The sequence below is a fragment of the Nematolebias whitei genome, chromosome 13 (assembly GCF_014905685.2).
Source record: "Nematolebias whitei isolate Nwh7 chromosome 13, NemWhi1, whole genome shotgun sequence".
Taxonomy (NCBI): domain Eukaryota; kingdom Metazoa; phylum Chordata; class Actinopteri; order Cyprinodontiformes; family Rivulidae; genus Nematolebias; species Nematolebias whitei.
Window position 1 is genome coordinate 27145458 of NC_056510.1, and position 23820 is coordinate 27169277.

Consider the following 23820-nt stretch of genomic DNA (forward strand, 5'->3'; position numbering starts at 1 on the left):
GGGTTTCCCAAAACCGATACTGTGAGATATTAAAGCTAAAGAAAATCATAAAACTACATGTTCAGTCGATTTGTTTTGGGCACGTGATCACGTGGCTCTCTGACATTAACTGGCAACAGGAGGTAGAATGTGAACAAATGTGTTTTTATTTTATTTTAACCGCATTTTGGCTCGTGAAAGATTTGGTATTCCAAGTCTTTAATGTCAGGTGGTCTGTTTGCAATTTTTCAGAGAAATAAAATAGTCAAGTGTGGAAATGCAGAGCTGTATTTGACATCTGTAAAGATGCTGCTGTTGATTCTGCCCCACAGACTCCTCTCATTGGTTGTTCTCTGTTGCTATGGCACCAGACATCTGATGCTGCAGCGTCTATGTTGATGCAGTAGGTGGTGGTTACAGTGATCTCTGAGCCATTGGACTGACTCATGAGTCTGGCTCTGACACAAACACGCCACGTGTGTGCGTGCGTGTGTGTGGGGGGGTTGGTTAATGTTTGAAGGAAACCTGTTGACAGCTTCTACTTCTTCATTTTGACAGTACAATAGGGTTACTTTTCATAGCTTAAATCCATTTTGTTTTCTTTACAGAAACTTGATATGACAAATAATAAGACAATTCCTTACAGATATGCAGGAAGCAAAATAAGTTACCACAGTGTACTCCAATTTAATGGTAATTCAAGTGTGTGTTTCAGTATTAGAAGTAAAGCCAAAGATGAAAAACAACCAAAATCATTTTCTTTAATATTATTTTTTCTTTTGGTTACTTCTATCTTCAGGGGATGCCACATGAACTAGCTCGAGGGTGGAGACAGGTGCCTTTCCCACCCACATTTTGATATTCTCAGTCTGGGGAGTTGGATTTTCTTTTATATGAATAACAGTTTGATACCCAAAAGAGTCTATATTAGCAAAGCCCTCTCATCTAACTGAATGAAAAGGCAACAAAATTTTTCAGTTTTGTATTTGCGGCCATATTTCTGATCTTTATGAGCTCATAGCACCAGCTCCAGTAGAATTGTCCTTCTAAAAGATCCAAGATATTTTATGTCAGTAATCTTTTGCAAACGTCCAATGAAAAAAAAAAAAAAGAAACCCCTGAAAACATTGTATATTTGTTTTTGCGTATTTTCTTTCCTATCAACCATCTTACAACATTTCAGATGGATTTGGTGTCTGTTTCACAGAAAGCACAGCTCTAAAATGCTGCATGCTTCCTTGTGCAATACTCATAAAACAATGTTGTAGATAATAACATTATAAGATGCAAATCAGCATATTTTGTTGCGAACACTAAGATAATTTGAGAGCTTTCAACTCTAATAGAATATTAATACAAGATGACTGAAATATTTAATTCATGACAAAACTATAAAGCATTTTCCCGCACACTGACTTTGTTATGAAGCTTCTAAAGTGGCACATATTTCATAAATTTGTTTTTTTTTAAATACTAAGAAAATTGAAGACATTTTCAAAATTTTCTCATTATCATTGAGAAACATCTTTACCAGTATCTTATCTTAATCACGCATCAGAACAAAAAATAAATCAAATTATGACTAATATTTCACAATATTTGAAAACAAAACAAATATATGTTTTTCAAACGTTCTTTTTATTTTTCCACTTAAAAATGTATCAAATATTGCACAATAAAAAAATAAAAAAAAACAAATATAGAAAATTTTTGATTCTTTAAAAGTAAGAATCATGAAGAGAATGTTCCTTGTTTGGAGTGGTAAATGATCACACTTTTTTAAAGCCTTTTCTCAACGTTTTAGGGCCAAAAGACCCCCAACCCCCAAAATCGGAAAGTGTCTTTTTTATGTTCTTTGAGATCCAGAGTACATTTGGCAAATGGTTAGAGACCATTGTTACGCAACTCCATCACCAGTTTGCACCCAACATACTAAAAGTATGATCAGTGGGATTTTATTCAAGTCCATTTCACACGCCACATTTTTTTTAAATCAGTGTTTTCCGGTTGTTTATAGAGAAATCCAGAGTTTTGATTTTTCTACAGCAGATAAACCCTGAAGAGTCACTGGACGGGTTCAAGTGAATCCTTTCTGCTGGTGTTAGTTAAGTTTGGCACTAATGCGAATCCACTGAAGAGCCTGTCGGGTGTACTGGACAGCATGAGCAATGCTGCTGTGAAGAGTCAAAGGCCCAGACAAAGTATTCAAGTAGTTGAAGAACTCTGCGACAAAAGAGATAGATAAAATGTAAAAATAATGTGAAAATGGAAACTGAGTTAAAATATTTTATAGAGAAGTAAAAAAAAAATCATATAAATCTTCTACCTTTATTTTCCTTTGCAAGGTTGTCAGCCACCTCCCAGTACTCATAGCTGTACAGGACACTGTTGGTAATGTTCAGGTGATTTGCTGCCATCTGGTGAATACGTTGGGGGATGTTTATAAGAGATGCAGAGTTACTGCCACAGTATGAATCCCTTCTGTTGTGTTTTGCATTAGGTGAGAGTGACGGTGGGAAATCTGTACCCCTATGAATAATAATAATTAAAAAAATACATGTTCAACAAAGTGATGGTGATATTTAGTAAAGTTTCAGTGGCTGGAATGAAGGAGCAAAATAGATATTACTTGGTGTACTGATTAGTCACTTACTTCCCAGAGTCATTCCAACCAGGTGGGGTAATAGGCACTTTGGAAGAACTCTGTAATAACAACAAAACAAGGATTAATCCAAACCAAAATATAAACATTATACCAATAACTGACTTGTGTTTTTTTTTAGTTGACCTTAAAGTAGTCAAGCAGCACTTTGGAGTATTTTAGTGCATGATCCTTCTTTAAGCGAAACATCTGCCAGTAAAGGAGCGCAAGACATCTGAAGCTGTGAGCAAGAAAACAAACGTCACAGACTCTCAGCCAGATCACAAATGAAAAATAGATGTGGCCTAAACAGAGGCGCTAATATACGCACCACAGTACTGCCAGCTGTTTGTCTTCTTGTTTCGTCCCGGGGCCAGAGTGGCTCTTTAGCCTCATTGCGTACCTTAAAACACATGACTGTCAGTAAACCTGGCATTTGTCTTTAACTGCAAATACACTTTTTGACAAAAATACTTAAGCACTTAAATTATTTGATTTGGATATAATTTGGTAGACTTCCAAATCAGTAATGGGTATGTAAATGATTTGACTTGTATGGAGTTAGCATGTCTAATATGGGCACCAGAGGGCATGAGTGATTGAAAAAGGAGTGGTTTAAGTGTTATCAGGTAGTTGTCAGAGCATCTGAAAGTCAGCCAAAACAATAAGTGAAATCTAACAAACACAGAAGATGTCTTGTAGTAGCTTCAGACATCATTACCAGCACTTGATGGACTTTGACAGGGGTCGTGTTGTGGGTTTGCATGAGATAAATAGTTGTTTCATCTATTTGTTCAACATGTGGGACATGCAGTTGACAGAGTGGCTTGATGCTGAAACTCAATGGTTGAGTTTCTTGTTGCCCAAGACAGACTACACAAAGAGAAGATTATCTTATTTTGTACCCAGCTTTACAAAAAACCCATGACATCTGCACAATTGGACAACAGTATTGGACTGTTGAAACCTTGTGGTGTCCTGTACAGTGTCTTAGTGACAGGCATCAGTTTGAGTTATGGATTCACTGTTTTACGTATGAGTTGTCATCAATAGCTAGCAGAGATGACTGCAGTTATCTGGAATAGTGCCATTTTGTAAGACATGGGCTGATGATGAGTGATGTATCACGTACAGTGATTAATCTTGTTTCTACATTACTACGAATGTCTATTGTGTGTGTATGTTACCACAGAGGAAAGAGGACCCGTCCTATCAGTACTGTGGACAGACATATCGGTTGTACTCTTGGCATTATGTTGTCATAAAGTATGACTTCAGGTAGGGATTCGGGGGACGCTGACGGTACATAGCTACATGAGTGACATCATCTTGAGTCAGCATGTTTTACACCTTCTGAAACAGCACTTTGGCACAGTCTTTCAACTTGACACCCACCATCTGCCATCCACCTGTGTCATGTGTGTCCAGCCAAGTTCCCCAACCTTTCTCTAGTAAAAGCTGTGTGTGGTCAGGTCAGACATTAGTTTGAACCCAGAAGTGATCTGCTGGATCTCGTGGGCCAGTTACAAATGCTGTGGGTTGACTTGTCATAGAGGAGGTTTCAGTGGCTGTATACTCCATTTGAAATCACTTCTTGTCTCCAGGGCTAAGGAGGTGCCACACCCTACTAACATGGGACCAGCAACCATTTGATTTGATATTGTAATCATCTCAGTGCAGTCACATTAGTTTCCACTAATCTATCTAGGAGCTTAACCTTTTTGTCAGTGAGAGTAGTATGCCTCGTTCTGTTCTTGTTTTATTATTCACCTGATCAGCTCCACTGTCTCAGAATACATGGTATATGGAGACTTGGCCTCAAGTGGCCCTTCCTCCATTGCCTTCCCACATTCCATAAAGGACAGAGCGGCGTCAACATAGTTTACAGCTTTTCCCAACTTGTCCACCTGAAAAAAAATAAGATATTTGACATTACCCATTGTTAGAGAATCTTTTTATGAGTTAATCAAAGTCTCCTTGTGACACTGAAGATGCAATGAAGTCCTAAAACATTCTGCAAGGATGCATGTAAGAACTTAGATATCAGCTGCTCCAGGCTTCTCACAGAACATTTCTATCCAACCAGTTAGTAAAGTGTACCAGACATGAGCAAGGTGAGAGGTAGTATGTGATTGTTGGAGAAAATCTTCTGGAGCATGTACTGTAGGTGAATGAACATGTTTCCTGGGGAGATCAGTGGCTTTGAGTTATTTTGTTGCTGGCTTTAACTGACTTTTTCATGCTGGCTATACTTTTAGATACATGTAGTGTTATTACCAACACAAGAAGAAGCCTCATTGGTTATTCTTAATGAGCTGTACAACAAAATATTAAAATACAGCTATTTGTGCAGTGTACTTTGTGCCTGCTGTGCACTGACGAGAGATGCTTCCTTACACCTTCTCACTTGTACTTCTAGATGTGACAGCTCATCTCCATCACAAAATCTCCTGCTGTAAAATCAGTGTGTGAAAAGCTTCCTCAACATTTCCAATTTTCACGTGAGACAAACAGATTATTAGACAATATGTTAATGAATAATTGTTGGGTAGACCAGTCTTGAGAAAGATAGCCATATAATTCCCATCTGACTGTGGATTGTCGCTTTAAATACTTCTGAGTGGTTCTCCAATCCTATTGAGATTAAGAAACATCATGTTTTTTTTTTAGAAATCTGTTCTGCCTACAGTTTGATACAACACCACAAACATGTCACAAAGACCAGGCTTTAATGGCATCCTGATGCTTAAATAAAATATAGCTACCACTTCTTCTTTTTCCCAACAAAAAAAGTCTCAATTTTGATGCTAATTTCATCTTCAAGTTAACTGTAAAAATAAAAGGTTTATATAGTTTTCATTTGCTTTTTATGTCACAACATATGCTCCTTATTTGGCAAAATTATGTTACAAGATACCTCTATGTTACTCATATACAGTACATAAAGTAAACGTCATGTTTCTGGATGGGGAAAATGTTTTATAAATGTAAGGTTTTGCTGTATGCATGCCTTATTGAATGCAAATAATACAGTTTGTCAATGGATTCCACTTATTAGAAGGAAGAAGTAGTATTTTTCTAAAGTGTATGCCTTCAGTAGTTGCAGAAAATTAAAGTAATATATTATTTGTTCAAATATCAAAAACTCACCATTGCATCAGCCCGGTGCTTCATCCTTTTAGCTTCATGTAAGTAGTACTCAGCATGATGAGATCTAGAATGATGAATGCAAAAATGCACAAACAATTAAAAAAGTAGCATTCCTTGAAGGATTACACATTGCCAGCTGCCTTGCTAGCTTACATTTTAAAGATGTACAATTTGTTAGTGCTTGGAGGAAGTGATAGGTATAAGAAGCAGCTAGTACCACACTTAACTTTTACTCAATATCTGTAAAAAAATGTCTGAGTTATACAGGTAGCCATTTTTGTGTTAGCTAGTGTTATTTGTGATGACCATCTTGAATTCCATCTTAATAGTTTAACAGCTGTTCATGTCCATTCAGTATTTTTTTTTTCTGAGAGTATCTGAGTATCTGAGAGGAATAAAACCAAAGGATTCATGAGAACTTTTGTTAACACACACACACTCACACACACACACACACTTGCGTACGTTCTTGTAAACGTATCGTTTTTGGGAATTTTGCTTTGACTTCCATTCATTTTCTACAGCCTAACACTGACCCTTGCCCTAAACCTAACCATTACTAGTACATACCTAACCCTAACCCATCTACAATTCACACCGTAGTCCTAAACCTAACCCCTAACCCCCCAACGAGACTTCTCCTTATGGGGACCTGGCTTTGGTCCTCATAAAGAACAGTTGATTCCCACAATGCATGATTTTTTTTGTAAAATTGGTCCCTACAAGGTAACCTGAAACAAAATTGCCTGTTTTCTATGGCAGTGAGCCATAATTAAATGTGTGCATTTTTTTCCATCAGTAACCTTGGGTGTGCATTGACACTCTATGGACTCACATTTCATGGTTCGGCACAGCTCCTCCATGACCTGCAGGTCTCCAGGAAGACTCAGCTGGCGGCTGGGGCTGTCTGGATACTTTTACACTCTCCACCTCCATCTTTGGCTGAACAGAAACAGCTTGAATAAGCCAAAAATGATGCAAGCAGCAGAGCAAATCAAACATGGAGGGGTTTAAAGCACCTTTACGGCTTGACCTTTGTTTTTGTCTTTGCTCTTCTGGGTGCGGACATGCTGCTGCTCAGCTGTCTTTGCTTTGGAGGTAGGTTTGGTGGTCTCAGGACTTTGAGGCAGTGGAGACAAGGGAGACAGGGGTGACAGTGGCCTCTTGTTGTCCAAGTACTCCTCCAGATACCTGCAACATTATGAGAGAAAAAAATTAAACTGTGTATTAAACTGTGTATCCGTCTCATCAGACAAGAAGTAATGTGATTGTTACCCGTTATGTGTTGTCTCAGTTACGAGGTTCTCGGCTCTAAGAGATGAGGATTCTGTCTTTCCTGAGATGTCATTTGGATAAACAAGGCTCTTCTTGCTTTCTCTGTCTGAAACGTCATTCTCCAACTGGTCACACACAAACACATTTTTGTAAACTATGCAACAGCTTTCTCCTCATAAATATGCCTAAAATCTTTCATATCTGTATGTCACAGGGTGGAAGTGAATACATTTGCTGTTTACCTTGCGTTTCCTTTTGCTCTCTTTTGTCAAAGTCTCAGGGACTTGCACGTGTTTCATAACTTCTCTTTGCTTGTCTTTGGTCAATGAAGGAGAAGCAGAAGAGGAGGATTTTTGAATGGAAGGATTTGGAGTGCAGTCTGGGACTCTCTTGAGAAGACAGAGGTCTATATGCACCACCAGGTTTCTTAATCCCCGCTGTGAAGTGGGAGCTGTCTTGTCACTTCGTCCAAATGGGACAAGTGTGTAGAGTTTTTGCTTTCCCACAGTTTGCTGTCCTTCACAAGGATGACTTAAGTTTACTCCTTTGGGATGAATCACTTTGGGCCTGAGGGCATCGGGTCTGCCTGGTGCTTGGTGTCCTTTCTTGGTAAGTCTCTTGTGAGAGGTAGAGTCTGCTGAAACTTTGTCAGTCGGAGGCAGGCATTCAGTTTCAGAGTCTGAATTAGAGGACGAGGTAGAAGATGAAGACGAGGATGAGAAGGGTGGTTTCTGAGGAGTTAGAGAACGTGAAGATGGATGGGGTGAGAGGTCTTTGACCTCCTCACATCTCTGTCCTTTTTTTGTCCTCCCCTGATAGTCTGAATCCTCTGGAAGACGGCACTGTTCAATGTTGATAGTCCCTCTCTCTTTGGCCTGAGCTGTTTGCCATTTATTTGGCTGCTCCCTCCTGTTTTCCCCTCTTTCTGCCTCTTTTCTCCCACTCTGGTGTTCTCTTGCCTTCTCCTCCTCTTCCTCTTCTTCTTCCTCAACTGAACTTTGGATCCAGGGACGTCTCAGTAGCTGCTCCTCCGCCAGCCTCCTGTCTTCTTTTTTCTCTGGTTTCCCAGGTTGTTTTTCACGATGATGTCTGTCCTTTCTCTCAGCTTTTCCCTCCTCTGCTTGGGTCAAATGAAATTTTCTCTGGTCTACTTCCTGTGTCTTAGTTTGAAGCTTCTTTTGAACATTTTGGGACTTATTTGTATGTACAGGGTTTGAAGTTCTAGGGTCCCATAACTTTGACCAATGTATTAGGCTAGGGCTGGGCTTAGAAGTTGACCCATTACCAGAATTGCTAGTAGATTTACAGGTAGATTGGAACTGAGAACTGTGAGCAGTTCTGATTTCACGACTAAATGGCACTGAGTGTTTTAATTTGGTGGGGCTATGTGGTTGAAATGCAGGCCGTGACTTGTGGTTAGATTGGCTACCTTGGATTTGATCAAAATGGGATGCGTTTCTAGCTCTAGGAGCATCAGAAAGCTGTTTAACACTTAAATGTGAAGAAGGGTTTGGTGTAGATTTGTGACTGAGATTTTGATTAGAAGTTAAAGCTTCAGGAGCTTTCGGCTTGCTTTGGCTTTGAACTTGGATTTGTATGGGGCCAGTCCTAGGCCTGTGCTGATGAGAAGGGTGATGCTGAAGGTTACTTGTGGTTTTATTCTTTAAATTGGTGGTAGGTGTTGGAGCAATCCATGGTCTAATTCTTGGCCTGTGGGAGGTTGTTGTTAATCTGGAATGTGCTTGGTTCTGACTTTGATCCTCTATGTAGTGATGAGCCCTGGAAGAGCCACGTAAAGTAGGACTTGGGCTTCTTGGAGGACCTTTAGGTATGGGGCTTGGGCTTCGGCTGGCTCGTGAACTCCCAGATGGACTGAGGCAAATACTTAGAACTGGACTTGGAACAAGGCTTTGCCTTGGACTAGGGGAAGGACTTGGACAGGTGCTGGTGAAAGGACTGGGGCTAGGACAGTAACTGTAACCAGGGCTGGGTATGGGGCTGCTGTGGCTGTATTTGAACTGTGGGCTAGGTATAGGACTTTGGCTAGGGCTGTACTCCTGATTGCTGTCCCATGACCTGGCTGGAGATGGGGCTCGCTGGGTGTGAGGAGAAAGCTGGTGTTCTGGAAGGCTTTGTGAGGGATTTTGAACAGCGTTGGTGGATTTTTTCTTGGAATTCTTCAGCCATTTATCTAACTGCCACTGGGTAGCAGAGGGATGAACAGTCTTTAAGCAGAGCAAAAGAGACAAAATGGCAAATGTTTATATATGAATTTGATCTTTGTTGGCTGTAAGGCTTACAGTATGCTAAAGGAGAATATGTACACAGGTATTTTATACTTAACTACAGTTCTGAGCAAAATAATTGGCCCATCTTTAGACTTTCTTGTCATTTTAAAGTGGTCTTGATCAATATTTCTTCTGGAAATATTTTTTTGCTTTAATTCTTTTAAATACTGACCTGATAATGACTACAAAGTACATTAAGGCATTATTATGACTCCTAAACTCGACATAGGTTTGTGTTGTTAGTTCACATTATAGATTTCTTAATAAATAACCATTTTTAAAACAATCCTCAAGTTCAGGAACATCAGGCATTATGTAACTAATAATTTTGTAAAAAAAAAAAAAAAACTTCTTAGGACACTGTCTTTAAAATATTTCGATTTTTTTTTTCTAATTACAAGAGCTGACACCATACTACAATGCTTTTTAGAAATTTTAGCCTCAAAGCCGAATTTAGTTATTTGTTATCTCTAACCTTAACCTGTTGCTCATTTGTTTTAATTTCTTCTTCTTCTTCTTCTTTCGGCTGCTCCCTGCATTAGGGGTCACCACAGTGAACTAAGTCGCATGAAGACTTGGCAGTTATTTTTACGCCGGATGCCCTTCCTGACGCAACCACAGACACCGAGCTACCACAGCCCTCTGTGTGGAGCAGAGAGCTGTGCTCATTTGTTTTAACTGATTAGGTAAAATAAAATATCATGAAATTCAAAAACGTAATGATCACTTTTTGATATTAGTTTTCATTCAAATAAATTATGATTTATTATTAATAAACTCCATGTAGTATATTGTTTTTTAAACTTTTTAAAATATTATAGAGAATTATATAACTACAAACTATTTGATCGGTACAAATTTGAGTCATGTTTATCTGCTAACATAAAACTAAATTACACTTTCTCCAAAGAAATAACTCAATGTTGAACATTCAAAGAAAACCATTCAAAGTCAAAGTCACAGTTCATAACAAACATATCATCTAAAGTCAAATTATAAAACCCAGATTAAGAAAAATGTCTAAAAAACCATGCAACAGAAATGGAAAGTAGGCTATTCCATTTCATATCTTGCTATCAATAGCCTAACTACGTGGACTCACAGTAGCAGCAGGCTCCCTTTTTGCTTACAGTACACCCTAACCCTGACCTAATTATGTCACTACTTCCTTTAATATTTCCTTGACAACTGACTCTTAAACTACAATAATTTCAGATAAACAATAACTAAAAAGTTTGATCTCAAATTCAATACAAAGAAAGCACTTACTACTGGAGAACAAGCTTCTTTCCCTTTTACGTCTTCTCCTTTTCAGACTGACCAGAAGCTAAATTAAACTCCACAAGTCAAACATCGGCACCCACCCTCCACCTCTTCTCCTCATCCCACACACTCGTTTCAGTGAAGACACTGCATCTCTTGTATCGTCTCGACTCCCCTCCCTTCTTCTCTTCCATTCCTCCCTCTTTTTTTTCCTCACACTACCTGGAACTCTGGATTTGCTCTGCTTCCACAACTCCAACCCCCATCTTTTCCCTAGGAGACACTCAAACACCAAATGAAAAACACATGCTACAAGTCCCCCCCCCCCCCAACCCCAACCCCAGCAAACACACACCCTCACTCTCTTTAGGGACCCAAAGTAGCATGTTCTGTAATACAGTTGGCTAAACAGGGCCTTTCATTCATAGAAAAAGAGCAGGTTTGTCCCCTGTATACAGGACAAATCTCAACTCCCATAATGTCATGCGCCTCCAGAGGCTGCCACGTTCTGCACGTCATCTCTGTCTTTATTTGAGATGATGAAACACAATTTGTCTTCTGTGGTTTTTCTAGTATGACACAGTTCTTGATGACTTTCCACACCTAAAGGGCTTTCCTCAAGACTCAGCCAAGGCACCACTGAGACACTAATTCCCAAAGCTACCTCTGCCCCTTGACCTCCAATTGCGTTCCTCCAACTCACAAGCATTCCTCAATCCTCTGACCCTCCCCACACCTGCTGTCAACTGCCTCAAGGCCATCACTCCATGTAGAGACTTCATCCAAAGGCAAATAGCGTATTTTCTGCCGTACACGTTGCACCGCCCTATAAGACACATCAGTCCAAATAGTCTAATAAAGTGGAAAAATCCATAAATACTGTATGTCGCTTTGCCGTATACATTGCATCTATTATGCATCACCGCTGACGCAACACGTTTGTTACGCGTCACTGTTGACAACACAGAAATGCCAAAAATCGATGGGCTGCTAAATGTTGGCCGCGGGAGCGTTCACGGGAGGACTTCAACAAGAATTCAACAAGATTAACACTTAAAAACGATTGTTTGTTTGCTTGAAATTATAGTAAAGGTGTGTCTCAGTCTACCTTTTGCTTAATAAACGCACTTTGGTTTGTCTCAGTTGAACTTTTACTTTATAAATGCACTTTGACGGTCAAATCAGCTGCATTTTCAAAAGCCGATACGCTGAAACATGAACGCGCAGAGGGCGACTCGCTGTCCATTTCTTCAAAATTTAACAAGATAAGCGCCTAAAACATTTATTTGTTAGCTCGACTTTAAAGTAAAGGTGTGTCTCAGTTGAACTTTTACTTAATTAATGCACTTTGATGGTCAAATTTTTGTTAAGCACTTTGGTCACAATCACCGTGGTTGTGTAAAGCGCTATAGAAATAAATAAATGAAATGAAAAAGGAAATCAGCTGCATTTTGCCGGGGCAGCGCAGCAAAATGAAGCTGATTCGGTTGCTCCAGGCAGACGAAGGTGGCAGTCTATGGCAAGCCAGTTGTGTCATTAATAGCCACATTTACCTATTAAATTATACGACATGCTTTACTACTGGAGTGCCATCTAGCGGCTGAAAATGGTAGTGTTCAATTTTTTTTTTCAGTCAGAATGAATGAAAACGGTCATATCTCAGCCAAAAATTGGTTTTTAAATATGGGAAAAAAATCTATAAATATGTCACTTCTGTGTATTAGTCACAGGACATGTAAATTAAGCAAAAAAAATTGTGACTTATACAGAGAAAAATACGGAAAACAGACGAGGGAAAGAAATGAAGATACCGGTAAGTTTGCGGTGTTTATTACCTCCTTGTTGTTGCATGGTGGCTGTGTGTTGGCAGGTGATGGAGGATCTGGGTGAGCTTCTTCTGGACTTTGGCTAAGACTTCGAGAATGAAGACTGCTGCTGCTCGACTTGGAAGTGGAGTCAGAGTCTGAAGACTCAGAGCTGGAATGTCTCACCCTCCTGCCATATGTGTGTGCTCGCTGTGCTGACAGGCTGTCATTCAACACAAACACCAGAGACGGGTCAGTGGAAGCTCAGTACCGTGGAGCAACATTAGTCACACAGATGAACTCATTTCTAAACACAAACACTCATATAAAACTTTCAAAGATTTGATCCATGTGAGTACCTGTGTCTGTCCCAGGAAGCCGACTCATGAATGGCCTTAAAGGAAAAAAAAAAACAACACAAATTTGATTTCTACTGCCACTGTACAACAAATGACTTGTTACACCCAATTTAATAACACTGGATACTCTCAATTAACATGCCATAAAACACTACCAGTAAAACAAGAATTTAAAACTACTTCAGTTAGAATTTCTGTTTTCTACCTCTTGCATTTTCTCTTTCTCTGTACTCATAGTATATGGCTTCCTCACACTTTAGTGTGGCCTCCTTTTGGAAGCAATAAAACCAGTTCCAATCAAGTCAATATAATATGTGAGAAATTTTCAGAGGTTGTGTTACCTACCTTTTGAGAGTCATCATCATCACTGCTCAGTTTTAGGTCATCGGCGAGCATCCTGTGAACATAAAGACACAAAACGAAACACTATTCAGACACCAGCATTCTCCTAATACCAGACAGTTGTACTCTTCAGGGTGGTAATTTCACTTGAACAAAATTTATTGATAACATATAGCCTGTGTCTACATGGTAATGTTATTTTTCTAAAATAATATTTTTGTATGCATCAGTGCAGCTAACAGAATATTGCTGACTCTCTGCCGGTCCATTGTAGTGAGGAGGGAGCTGAGCTGCAAGGTGAAGCTCTCTGTTTATCGGTCAGTCTATGTTCAAATTCAAATTCAAAAATACTTTATTAATCCCAAAGGGAAATTATTTGTTGTTGTAACTTGTTATCCTCATTTCATTAAGAGATGTTATAGATGCTGATGGCTGTAGACAGGAAGGATCTCTTGTAAAGGTCCATCCCACAGTGGATCCTAAGAAACTGGCTGCAGATGCAGTCCGATCCGTCCACCCAGACTCGGATGGCCTCTCGGTTCCCCTCGGGCTGTAGGACCGCCTGAATGCTGGGCAGAACTCCTCCCAGAGCGATGGCCACTCCTCCCAGCAGTCTGCCGAGCTCCTCATCGCTGCGGACAGCCAACTGTAGGTGAGGGACGATCCTGTCCTTTCACTGTCATGAGCCATGTTTCCTGCTAGTTCCAGGATCTCAGTGGTCAGGCACTCGAGCACAGCCGGCAGGTAGATGAGAATGCGTCCACAGAACATCCTTTCAACTCATTTGAGATTTGGGGCTGTAGTTGAGATCTTATTTGAGCTTTTGAGATGTTAATCAGCTGCTGTTGGTTGTAGAAAACTGCCTTGTTGCCATGCTTACGCATCATAACAATCAATCAACCTTTATTTATACAGGTAAATCCCATTGAGCCTCGAGGACTCATTTACAAGAGACACCTGATTTCAACAAAGAAAGATGACAACAATGGACAACAGCAATAACAATAAACAGCTATAAAAAAAGCATACTACAGTTTTTTGTTTTTTTTTAACAAATAGGATGGCTAAAAGGAAAAGGTAACAAAACAAAAAACAGCTAGATTCCAAGACAAATGTAGAAAACTAACAACAGGAACATGTCAGCATTGGACCCTGCCAGGTGTCCAACAGATTCTTAAAGACACTTAGAGAGGTCAAGGTCGAGAGCTTCAAATCTTTTTGTAAGATATTCCAGGAAACTGGAGCGGAATAGGAGAAGGCTCTTTTGCCTAGTTCAGTCCTCATTGAGGGAACACTGCAGGTAATAATGTCCTGAGAGCGCACGCTGTAGCTGCACTCACGCAGAGACATGTAGGAGGAGATGTATGAAGGCAACAGACCAAGAAGTGATTTAAAGATGAAAATGTACCAGTGAGAGAGTCTGCGTGAAGTTAATGATGTCCAGTAAACCAGTTAATACAGTGTGCAGTGGTGGAAATGTCCAAATGTGGACAATTGTTTCATTTCTATCTGTGCTTTTTGGACAAATGTCCAAAACTAAAAAAGTCTCAGTAAAAGTCCTTCCAGCTGCACAGCATCTGATCCCAGAGGAAACAATCGTCCAAAAGATGTGATTTACATCCAGAAAAAGAGGAATTAAAGTTTCCAAAAGCAAAATCTCAGAATGAAAGTAACAGAGCTGCTCCAACATGCAGCCACCTTGAGTGGCGCAATTCTAGAACATTCTTACCCTTACCTACGGTCATGAACTTCAGGTAATGACCAAAAGGACAAAATTATGGATACAATCAGTTCAAATTAATTTTCTCTCCAGGGTAACTGGACTCTCCCTTAGAGATAGAGTGAGAAGTTCAGTTATCCAAGAAAGACTTGGAGTAAAACTGTTGCTCCTCCACATCAAGTGGAGCCAGTAGAGGTGATTCTGGCATCTGGCAAGGATGCCCTCTGGACACCTCCCTAGGGAGGTTTTCTTGGTACAGTATATCCAACTGGGAGGAGATCCCGGGGGAAATCCAGGACATGTGTGTCTTTCGGTAGGCCTGGGAACGCCTTAGAGTTCTCCAAGTAAAGCTGGAAGATGTGGCTGTGGAAAGAGATTTTCGTTCTGCTCAAGCTGCTGCCCTGACTTCGGAACAAGCAGAAGATAATAGATGGATGAAAGGATGGAGAATTTGTTCTTTCTAAAAATATTTTCATAAACCCAACGCTTCTAGAAATGTTTTGATCCTCACAGAAATAGACCAAAATTGCTATAGTAAACATGCCAGGCCTGCGTTGGAACACTGCCATGAAAATGCACAAGAAAATGGAAGTAAGATGTAGAGCATGCTCATAAAACTTACACATCAGGTAAGCTGTATACAGTAGTCACTCATTTATCGCCAGGGGTCCGTGCCCTGAAGACCCGCGATAAGTGATAAACCGTGAAGTAGGAATGGTAATACAAGTAGTAAGTAGTAGCAAACCCTTCCCACACTCTTGCAAATTCTAAACAATGTTTCTAAACTCTAAAAGAGCACAGAATGTCATGATTTCTGCTCCCTGCTTCCTCTGCTCTTTGCCACTTGCAGGTGCTCTTGGCCACGCCCACTTCTCCACTCTGTACAGTGAACAGCTAATCAGCTGTTCAGCTGCAGCAGGAAGTTTATCCTGCCATATGGGCTGCACAAATGTGCAGCAGGTGCTAAATAATTAAAAATATATATTTTAAATAAAAATTCCATGCCGATCATGCAGCTTATCCATCAATCAGCTAGTTGTGTGTCATGTCCAGTCTTGTTTTGAAAAACCGCAATAGAACGAGTCTGCAATAAACGAACCGCGAAGTAGCGAGGGACTACTTACTGTACAGTACATGAACCAGAGTCTGTATAGTACAGTCTATAGTTTTATCTGTAAACACAAGAACAAAAAGTACAAGGACGGCAAAAACATGAGCAAGAATTTAATCTATTTTGTGAACTGGCAACAAACTGAATATTTTAAAAGTAACGCTTAATCTAATGAATATATTGCTTTACCTATTACATCACCATTATTTATGCACTTCACGGTCATATACTGTACATTACATGGTTTTCTGTGCTTATTTAAAAGCAAATGTGCTGCCAGAAGCAGCTAGCTTTTGTACTTCTGGTACTGCCCAAGTACTGCCAGTAAGAACATCATAACATTTCATTCATAATCAGTTAATGCAAACAGACGTAGGTGTTTTTTCCTCTTTTGGCTGCTCCCTGCTGCAGCAGTGGCCACAGTGAGCTTGCCTGATGTGGCAGTTGTTTTACACTGAATGCCCTCCTGACACAACCTGCATCCTCAGAGTTATAATATTTTTCTCTCACCATCTGTTGCTGCAGCAGCTCTTGTCCCTTTTTGTCTGAAACAGCTCTTTTTCAGATCTTCCTTAAAAGAGTTTTAATTATTGTATGTAGCTTCATTTCAGTTTTACATTTAATTTGATATCTAACTGTACAACCACAAGTTTCATTTCTATATGTGCTTTAATTAAAAATGTAATTATCTATTTCAACAAATTTCTCTTAACAGGAAGCTCTAAGGGTTTTATTATTTAACCAGCTGTGATGTTGCCCTCTCTTTGTCAACATGTCTCCTCTGTCAGTTGTTGTATTCTTTGCTCTTTGCTCTTCTAACTGACAGGATGTGCTGGAAAACGAGCACCGACTCCTAATGATCTCTCAAGTATAAATACAGCTTGAACAAATGAATGAACGAATTAAACTTTTTTGACAAGTTAAGTTAAAAAACCTGCTGTTTCATAACAGAGCCTGCGAAATAATGTAAGGCACGTAGATGACTCACTGCACGGAGCATGTGTTTCACATTAAAAGAAGGATGTAAAATGTTAACAAACAGGAGCACATCAGTCTCCACTGACAGCTCTCGGGAATATAAGGTAACCTTTGACCCAAGCTACTACCTGAGACACTGTTAACTGACCCACAGCATCCAGTTCCCTTTGTGCTCTCTGGATTCCTCAAGCTTTCCTTGTGTCTGTTCAGATGATGAGGTTCGTAAATATTTTTTAGGTCACAGAGGAACAAATTGATTATGTGTGTGATGTCTCTGCATGCACCACAGCAGAGGTTTATGTTAGAGGACCCTGGTTGTATCAGGTTTCTTCATTTCCCCACTTACGATTTGTGAGGCGCCACACAAGGGTGACGGTGAACCACTCGTAGCGGAGCATCCCCCTGACCTGGAGAACAAGATGAACGGGGTGATGATTGAGAATTACTGCACAAATCAAATATGCAAACTGATCAGGTATAGGGAAGACATACTCTGCCTTTGATGTGCAGATGACGGCTTTGCATCCTGGAAAAATAAAAAAGCAACAAGTTTAGTTTGATTCTTGAAGGCTGCCAGGAAAACACAGGTTCAGAACAAGAAAAGACAGTTTAACATAAACAACCCTTTCACGTTGATATACAGCTCAGTAGAAACTAGTTACATTGGTGGAGGTTCACTGTTAAACATGTTTTCTGTGAGATGCACAAGGATAAAAAAAAAATTGTATATCTCAACAAGCAAAAACCAGAACAATTAAAAAAGTATCAAGTGGTAAAAACATTGAAAAAGATGACTAATGTGGGACTAATGTAAGAAATAGAGCTATTAAATTTAATTGCTAGAAATACGTAAATGGGTTCTGACCTCAATGCTGCTAAAAATAGTGTCGCTAACACTGTTAATTTGATTAAATTCATTTTGTTAGCTGATGGTGGATTGTAAATTACAACAGGCCAAAAAAACAAACTAACAATTTAATCAAAGAGTATAAATTAAAAGAGCCAACTGAACAGTGAGAAGAAGGCCCCATCATGAACATGCACTGTATTCACCAGTCATCATCTTTCCTGTCTAAACCAGTTATAGCCTAATTTACCCACAATGCAGCTAAGATGACTAATGTGTCTTCAAGATTGACATTTTGGACAGAAATTTGGAGTGTACTTCAGACGACAGGGAATATTACTCCCAAACTGACACTAATCCTAATAACAGTATTTCAACATGTACCCATGAATAGTTACTTTTTAATTTAAAAAAGAAAGAAAGAGAAAACACACCTTGTAGTTGTAGAGGATTCGCTGCTCACCCCCTAAGGCCTGCTGGGATGGCCAGGACTGAGTCATGTCCTGCGTACCAGAAACAGAAAAGGGGGATTAAAGGTAAATAACGAAGTAAATAAAGGTAAAGAAAAACTGTGATTAAAAAAAAAAATCCTATGAAAAATTCCCATGGATCACACTCTGTTAGCAGAATTTCATTTTAGTTTAGCTTTACCTAATTTCTTGTTTACACACATCTGTTCAACATCTGACTCTCGTCACCAGCTCTGCCCCCCACCCCCCAGTGAGAATGTTCCTCGTAAACGAACGCCGACTTCAGAGTCTAGTTTAGGCTCAGAGCCGTGAATTACATGCTTGAAGTGGTTGTGATCAGTCGCTGTGTGGTAAAATGAACACGTTTCATTAAATCTGCTGCAGCACGGCTACAGGAACAGGTGAAAAGAGCTCGAAGAAACGACAGCTCGTTTAAATACAAACTAAACGTGCACACACGAAAGAGACGCGTGAGAAAAAAAGTGATGTTGCATTTGTAGCAGAATCAGTTGTTGCAGTACAAGAAACTAAATGAGCTTTAAGAGGATTGCCTTTTCAAACACGACTCAGAACCTCAAACGTTTGTTTATTAGGGCAATAAAGTTATCAGGCAGTTTACTATCTCCTGGGTAAGTGTTGTGTGTGCATGAGTGTTAGCAAAATATCTCATGAACCACTGGAGTAATTTTATTAAAACGTTCAGAAAATAATCATTGGACGTAGTCACTGATTGAGTCATCCAAATTCAAGATGGCCACCACAGCTCATCAAACTGTCACTTTTTGTGATATAATTTGGTGTGTTAGTAGCTGAGGGTCATCCCTAACACACAGGTGGAAGTAACCAATTACAAATATTCACATTACTGTAATTAAGTAGATTTTTTTTTTTTGGGGGGGTACTTGAACTTTTATGAGTATTTCTTTCAAGTGTGTAATTTTACTCAAACTTAAGTACAATTTAGACCATGCAATCTACTTCACTACTTTTAAAATCAGAAGTCATTACTGAGTACGGCCACAATTTAAATTAATGTTCAAACCGTTCGTCTGCATCTTTGTACCAACAAGGCTCTCAGATCGCGAACACGCCAGTTACCTATGACGTAAGCAAAGTACAACTCCGTAGAGCAGAGAGTCATTTATGGACGGAAGATTTGGAGGAAAAGCCAAAATGGAGACAGAGGACAACACTGTCAACAGAGAAAATGACGAGGTATCAGCATCTAATCTCAAGAAACATATTGTGGTATACGATGTTTTACAGCTACCTGTGTGATTCTGTTTTATTGTTTGTATGTGTGGGTTATTAGTTTGGCTAAGTATGCAAAGATCTTAGATATTGTCACTGCCATTGGTTTAACTGGTACTAAAATAAGATGGAGCATCTGAGAAATGTGCTTTGAATGTAGCTGTTATATACAGTAAATCAAACTGAATGACTTCTGTTGATAACACAATCAAACATCAATTGGTTAAAAAGTAATTAATACTCTGAGTAGTTTTTGACAAAAGTACTTTGCACTTGTACTTAAGTATTTTTTATAACACCGATACTTTTACTTGTAACGGAGTACAATTTAAGCAGTGTAACAGTACTTGTACTCTTTCCACCTCTAACACATCACACAAGATCTTTGTTGCAAAGCACATTTTATTTACCAGTCACCAGCTCCTGAGAAGCATTACGGTCATGACGTGTGTGTGCTTTTTAATAGTTGCCTTTTAAAAGTGACAAGTTTAAAAACAACATGGAGGCAGAGAAACTGGAAAACTGCACTTGACTTTTTTCAGCTTTACTTCTTCCTCTTCTTCCAACATCAGCTGTTGACTTCCATTATATTTATATGTATTTAGAAAATCCTCCTGACGTGTTTAGCTGTGAATTACCCAAAAGGCCAAATCATTTCTTAACTCCATGGGGAGAAGAAAGTGTGACACCTTCATGCTCTGATATATGCTCATGTATTTTTTATGAAGCTGGCAAATTTCTCTGAATCTTCTCTCCTCCTCCCCCCACGTCTCTCCTCCTCCCACCTACAAACAATGCACCATGGAGGGCGAGTGTTTCCTCTCTGTACTCATCCTTTCACTTCATTATCTGTCCTTCCTCAGTCGCCAAGGACACAGCTCCAGCCCTCGCCTCTTTCCTCCTCCAACAACAACAAGGTCTCCCAGGTGGAGCGTCATGTGTTGCCATCTTCCTCTGGCCCTTTCCCAATTCAATTCCCTGCATATTTTCCCTTTTCTTCTATTCCTTTTGCGTTTGCTCTGCACCCCACACCAAAGAAAGGAAGTAGAGGGGAGATAGAAATGTCTCGTTTAAACTCCTGTCTATGGGGAGAAATGAAGCAAAAGTGTTATTTTAAGTTAAGTTAAGAGCAAAGATGAACAAATTAAACAAATCAAAAGAAAATGTGTCTTCCACTGCTATAATTTTCAGTAATATTCATAGTTTTTGTGGGCTCAAATTAAAAATACTTCAGGTTTTCCACTCTAAACATTACATACTACTTAATTATACACCAATTTAAAGAAAGTTTGACGAACATTCAACCCTAAATTATTGGCGGATGAGCTGATGCTGAAAAGTGTGTAAACTGCTGCTGGTTGTGCTAACAGACCACCAAGTCAATTGTCAAATCCTTAAATGTCTGCAAACGCATAACCAAACTACTTTAAAATATAAAAAAAAAAATCTCAAATACATGGTGATTCATTTACTAACAAGTAAAACTTTTGTTACAGCTACTTGAAGAAGTCCCAGTAAAACTCTTAATAAACATTTCTCCCAGTGCTTACCTCAAAAATGTCTTTGGCACAGCAGTTGTGTGGGCTTCTTGTTACCTGTACACAACCAAAGATAGACATGTTGCAGGAAAGAAAAGCTAAGCACCACAGGAAGTAAAGTCTGACAGCTGATAGGGTGTTGAGTGACACTTCAGAGCAACTTTCAAATTCAAATTCAAGATGCGACACTTGGTTTGATCACGTTTTGCACAGATACACACATTGAAACAGTAAAAAGACCAACCCATTTGTTTCTGTTACTGGTATTAGTTCACAGTGAAAACATCAACTCAATAAATTCCTCCGTCGTTCACCTTCCCGCCTTTTTTAATTTGTGTATTCACAACCAACCCTTTTACTGTAACACCCAGCTTCACGCACGTACAGTAATAGTGAGAGTGGAGAAGACTTTGAAGCTCACGCATGACTCATAGAAATCACAGCTGCAGATGATCGGCCGGATGCCATTACTAATGCAAGTCACTTCTGTTTTCTAATTCACACGGCAAGAATCCTGGGGCTGAGTTGATAAATTCAGGTGCTGAAAATGAAGCTGTTCCATTCATTTCAGTTTATTCATATAGTGCCAAGTCACAGCAGAAGTCATCTGAGGGCACTGAACAGAACAATCCATATATAAAAATAATTTAATATTATATGCTTTGAATTTAACTCCATCACAGACTCTCATCTTGAGCGAGCATGAAGGCGACTGTGGAAAGGAAAAACTCCCTCGTGAGGAAGAAACCTTTAACAGAACCAGACTCAGGACAAGCGTTCCCAGAAACATTTCCGTCTTCACAGCTGCTTTGTGATGATTCTGCTGCAGAAATCAACAGCTAACGTACGAGACAGTTCCTATTCCTTGTAATGTTTCAAATCCCTTATGTAACTATTAACTTATGAGCAAAACTTTGAATCTGTCTTAAATTTTGTGTTGGTGTTTGTGTCTTTTCATCATTGCTTATTCAATTCAATTCAGTTTATTTATATAGCGCCAAGTCCCAACAGAAGTCATCTCAGAGTTAGTGTCATCTATGCAGCGTGGTGTAGTGCATATCTATGTGCCACACTGACTCTTCTATAGTATACTAATATATATGAAGAAAAAATGAAAAAATGTTCCAGAATCCTGTGATTGTTACAATCAAAAAGCCTGGTCTGCATACCCACTGTTCACAGGCCCTCTGTTGAGCACCATTATTACCAATTGCAATGTTTCACACATCCGTACCCACAAGCTCCGCAGGCTACAACTCTGGTGCAATACCCAAATGAGTGCAACCCCCCAGGGGTCGAACAAACAAACCACAACCCATCAAAACACCTGCAACAAACAGCATGGAGCCTTCAATATCCAGCTGTTGCATTCTTAAAGTATTTGTAATTACTGTAGTTATGTTTTAATTAAGTCTGTTGCAAACGCTTTATGAAGCTGAATGCACAACTGTTTTAATGATTACACCTAATGGTTGTGAATTAGTTTGCATTAAATCAATATCTTCAAAAAAAAAAAAAAGCTTTATTTGCTCACAATAAAATTCTTATGTGAAGTATTAAAACTGGTTGCTTTAAATTAGCACAAATCTGCTGCAAGACTTGCTCAACACTCCAAATACTTCACTGTTCGTGCAGTGCATTCACATAAATATATCCCAACTGTCTTTTTAATTCATGGAGCTAAAATCCACACTCATCATGCAGTCTCTCACCTGAGAATATGTGCATCGGAGCAAAAAGCAGACAATGGAAAGTTTCCTTTTGCCACCGAGGGTGGTAGGCATGTTTCCTGGATGTTCAGTGTTCTCCTCCGGTGTCCATAGTCCACCTCCTCTCTGTCTGTGTGTGTGTTAGAGAGAGAGAGTGTTTACACTGAGCAGCGGCTCCAGAGCCTCTCTTCTGTCACTGAAAGACTCAGACACAGATGTAGGCGGGCCTGTAACGTCAGAGATGACACGCAGCTCACGCACGGAGATCACGACTCACAGGGCTGTGATTAGATTCAACTGATAGTAGGAATGTCACACTAGGCAGGCTTATGATGATGATGATGATGTCAAAAGATTTTTGGACATCCGGTGTTCCATTCGTAGAGGCACAATATGAAGCTACGTCCAAATTAACCCTAAAAATAGAGTTTTGCTGTCGTGGAGTAAATGTAAGCTGCACAAAACACATTAAGTGGTCGTTTTCAAGTTCTTATGGCGTGAGCTCGACTCAAGCCTTGTGCAAACTGTTACACAACTAACTACATAGTTGGAATACCCAAACAAATCCTATAAGTTGACATAGCCTGCAGCAGGCTTCACTCTGTTCTGAAAAATGTGTTTTGAGTTGTTAATTCCAGGCCCAACAAAGAAATTTTGTATAATAATAATAAAAAAAATTATAATAAAAAATTGAAAACTGGCTGTAATGGTTAGCTAATCTAATAAAGTCAACTTTTATTCACAACAGAACATAGTAAACATACCACAAGTTTACACTAAAAGTTGTAAAATTTTCTATAAAATATAAATAAGGTCATTTTGAATTGGGTGGCAGCACCACATCTCAAAAACATAGGATCAGTTCAAAGTATCGTATTTTCTGGAGTATAAGTCGCATCAGTCAAAAAAGCATCATGAAGAGGAAAAAGCATATATAAGTCGCTTCAGCGTATAAGTCGCATTTATTATGCGTTACGCTGACCTGTCGTGTTTATTATGCGTTTATTTAATGTTCAAAACAGCTTCATTTCGCCTGGGCGGCACAGTGCCATCTATCCATCTTGGCCGGAGCCGCAAGCTCTCCAGCGTTCTTC

General features: G+C 39.5%; 1 protein-coding gene across 1 annotated transcript; it reads right to left on the reverse strand.

Moving 5' to 3' along the window:
* Positions 1-2074: 2074 nt before the first annotated feature.
* On the reverse strand, positions 2075-22801 carry aff3 (AF4/FMR2 family, member 3). Its single transcript, XM_037686556.1, has 19 exons — positions 22730-22801; positions 21030-21074; positions 18193-18261; positions 17404-17437; positions 17258-17318; positions 13106-13157; positions 12761-12795; positions 12432-12624; positions 7288-9270; positions 7046-7170; positions 6790-6961; positions 6606-6712; positions 5771-5834; positions 4391-4527; positions 2952-3023; positions 2768-2861; positions 2633-2682; positions 2306-2508; positions 2075-2202 (listed from the first exon to the last, which is right to left on the reverse strand). Exons 1-19 carry the CDS (start codon positions 22799-22801, stop codon positions 2081-2083), a joined length of 3690 nt encoding a protein of 1229 aa, XP_037542484.1. The 3' UTR covers positions 2075-2080.
* Between the last annotated feature and the right edge of the window lie 1019 nt (positions 22802-23820).

What these genes read in the sequence shown, in the direction of transcription:
- aff3 (XM_037686556.1), bottom strand. Translation starts at nt 22,801, where the DNA reads ATGCCTACCACCCTCGGTGGCAAAAGGAAACTTTCCATTGTCTGCTTT. An exon ending in AGCACCGGGCTGATGCAATG is followed by an intron (nt 4,528 to 5,770) that starts GTGAGTTTTTGA and finishes ATTTTTTTTCAG; the next exon opens with GTGGACAAGTTGGGAAAAGC. An exon ending in CCTTGCAAAGGAAAATAAAG is followed by an intron (nt 2,203 to 2,305) that starts GTAGAAGATTTA and finishes CTTTTGTCGCAG; the next exon opens with AGTTCTTCAACTACTTGAAT.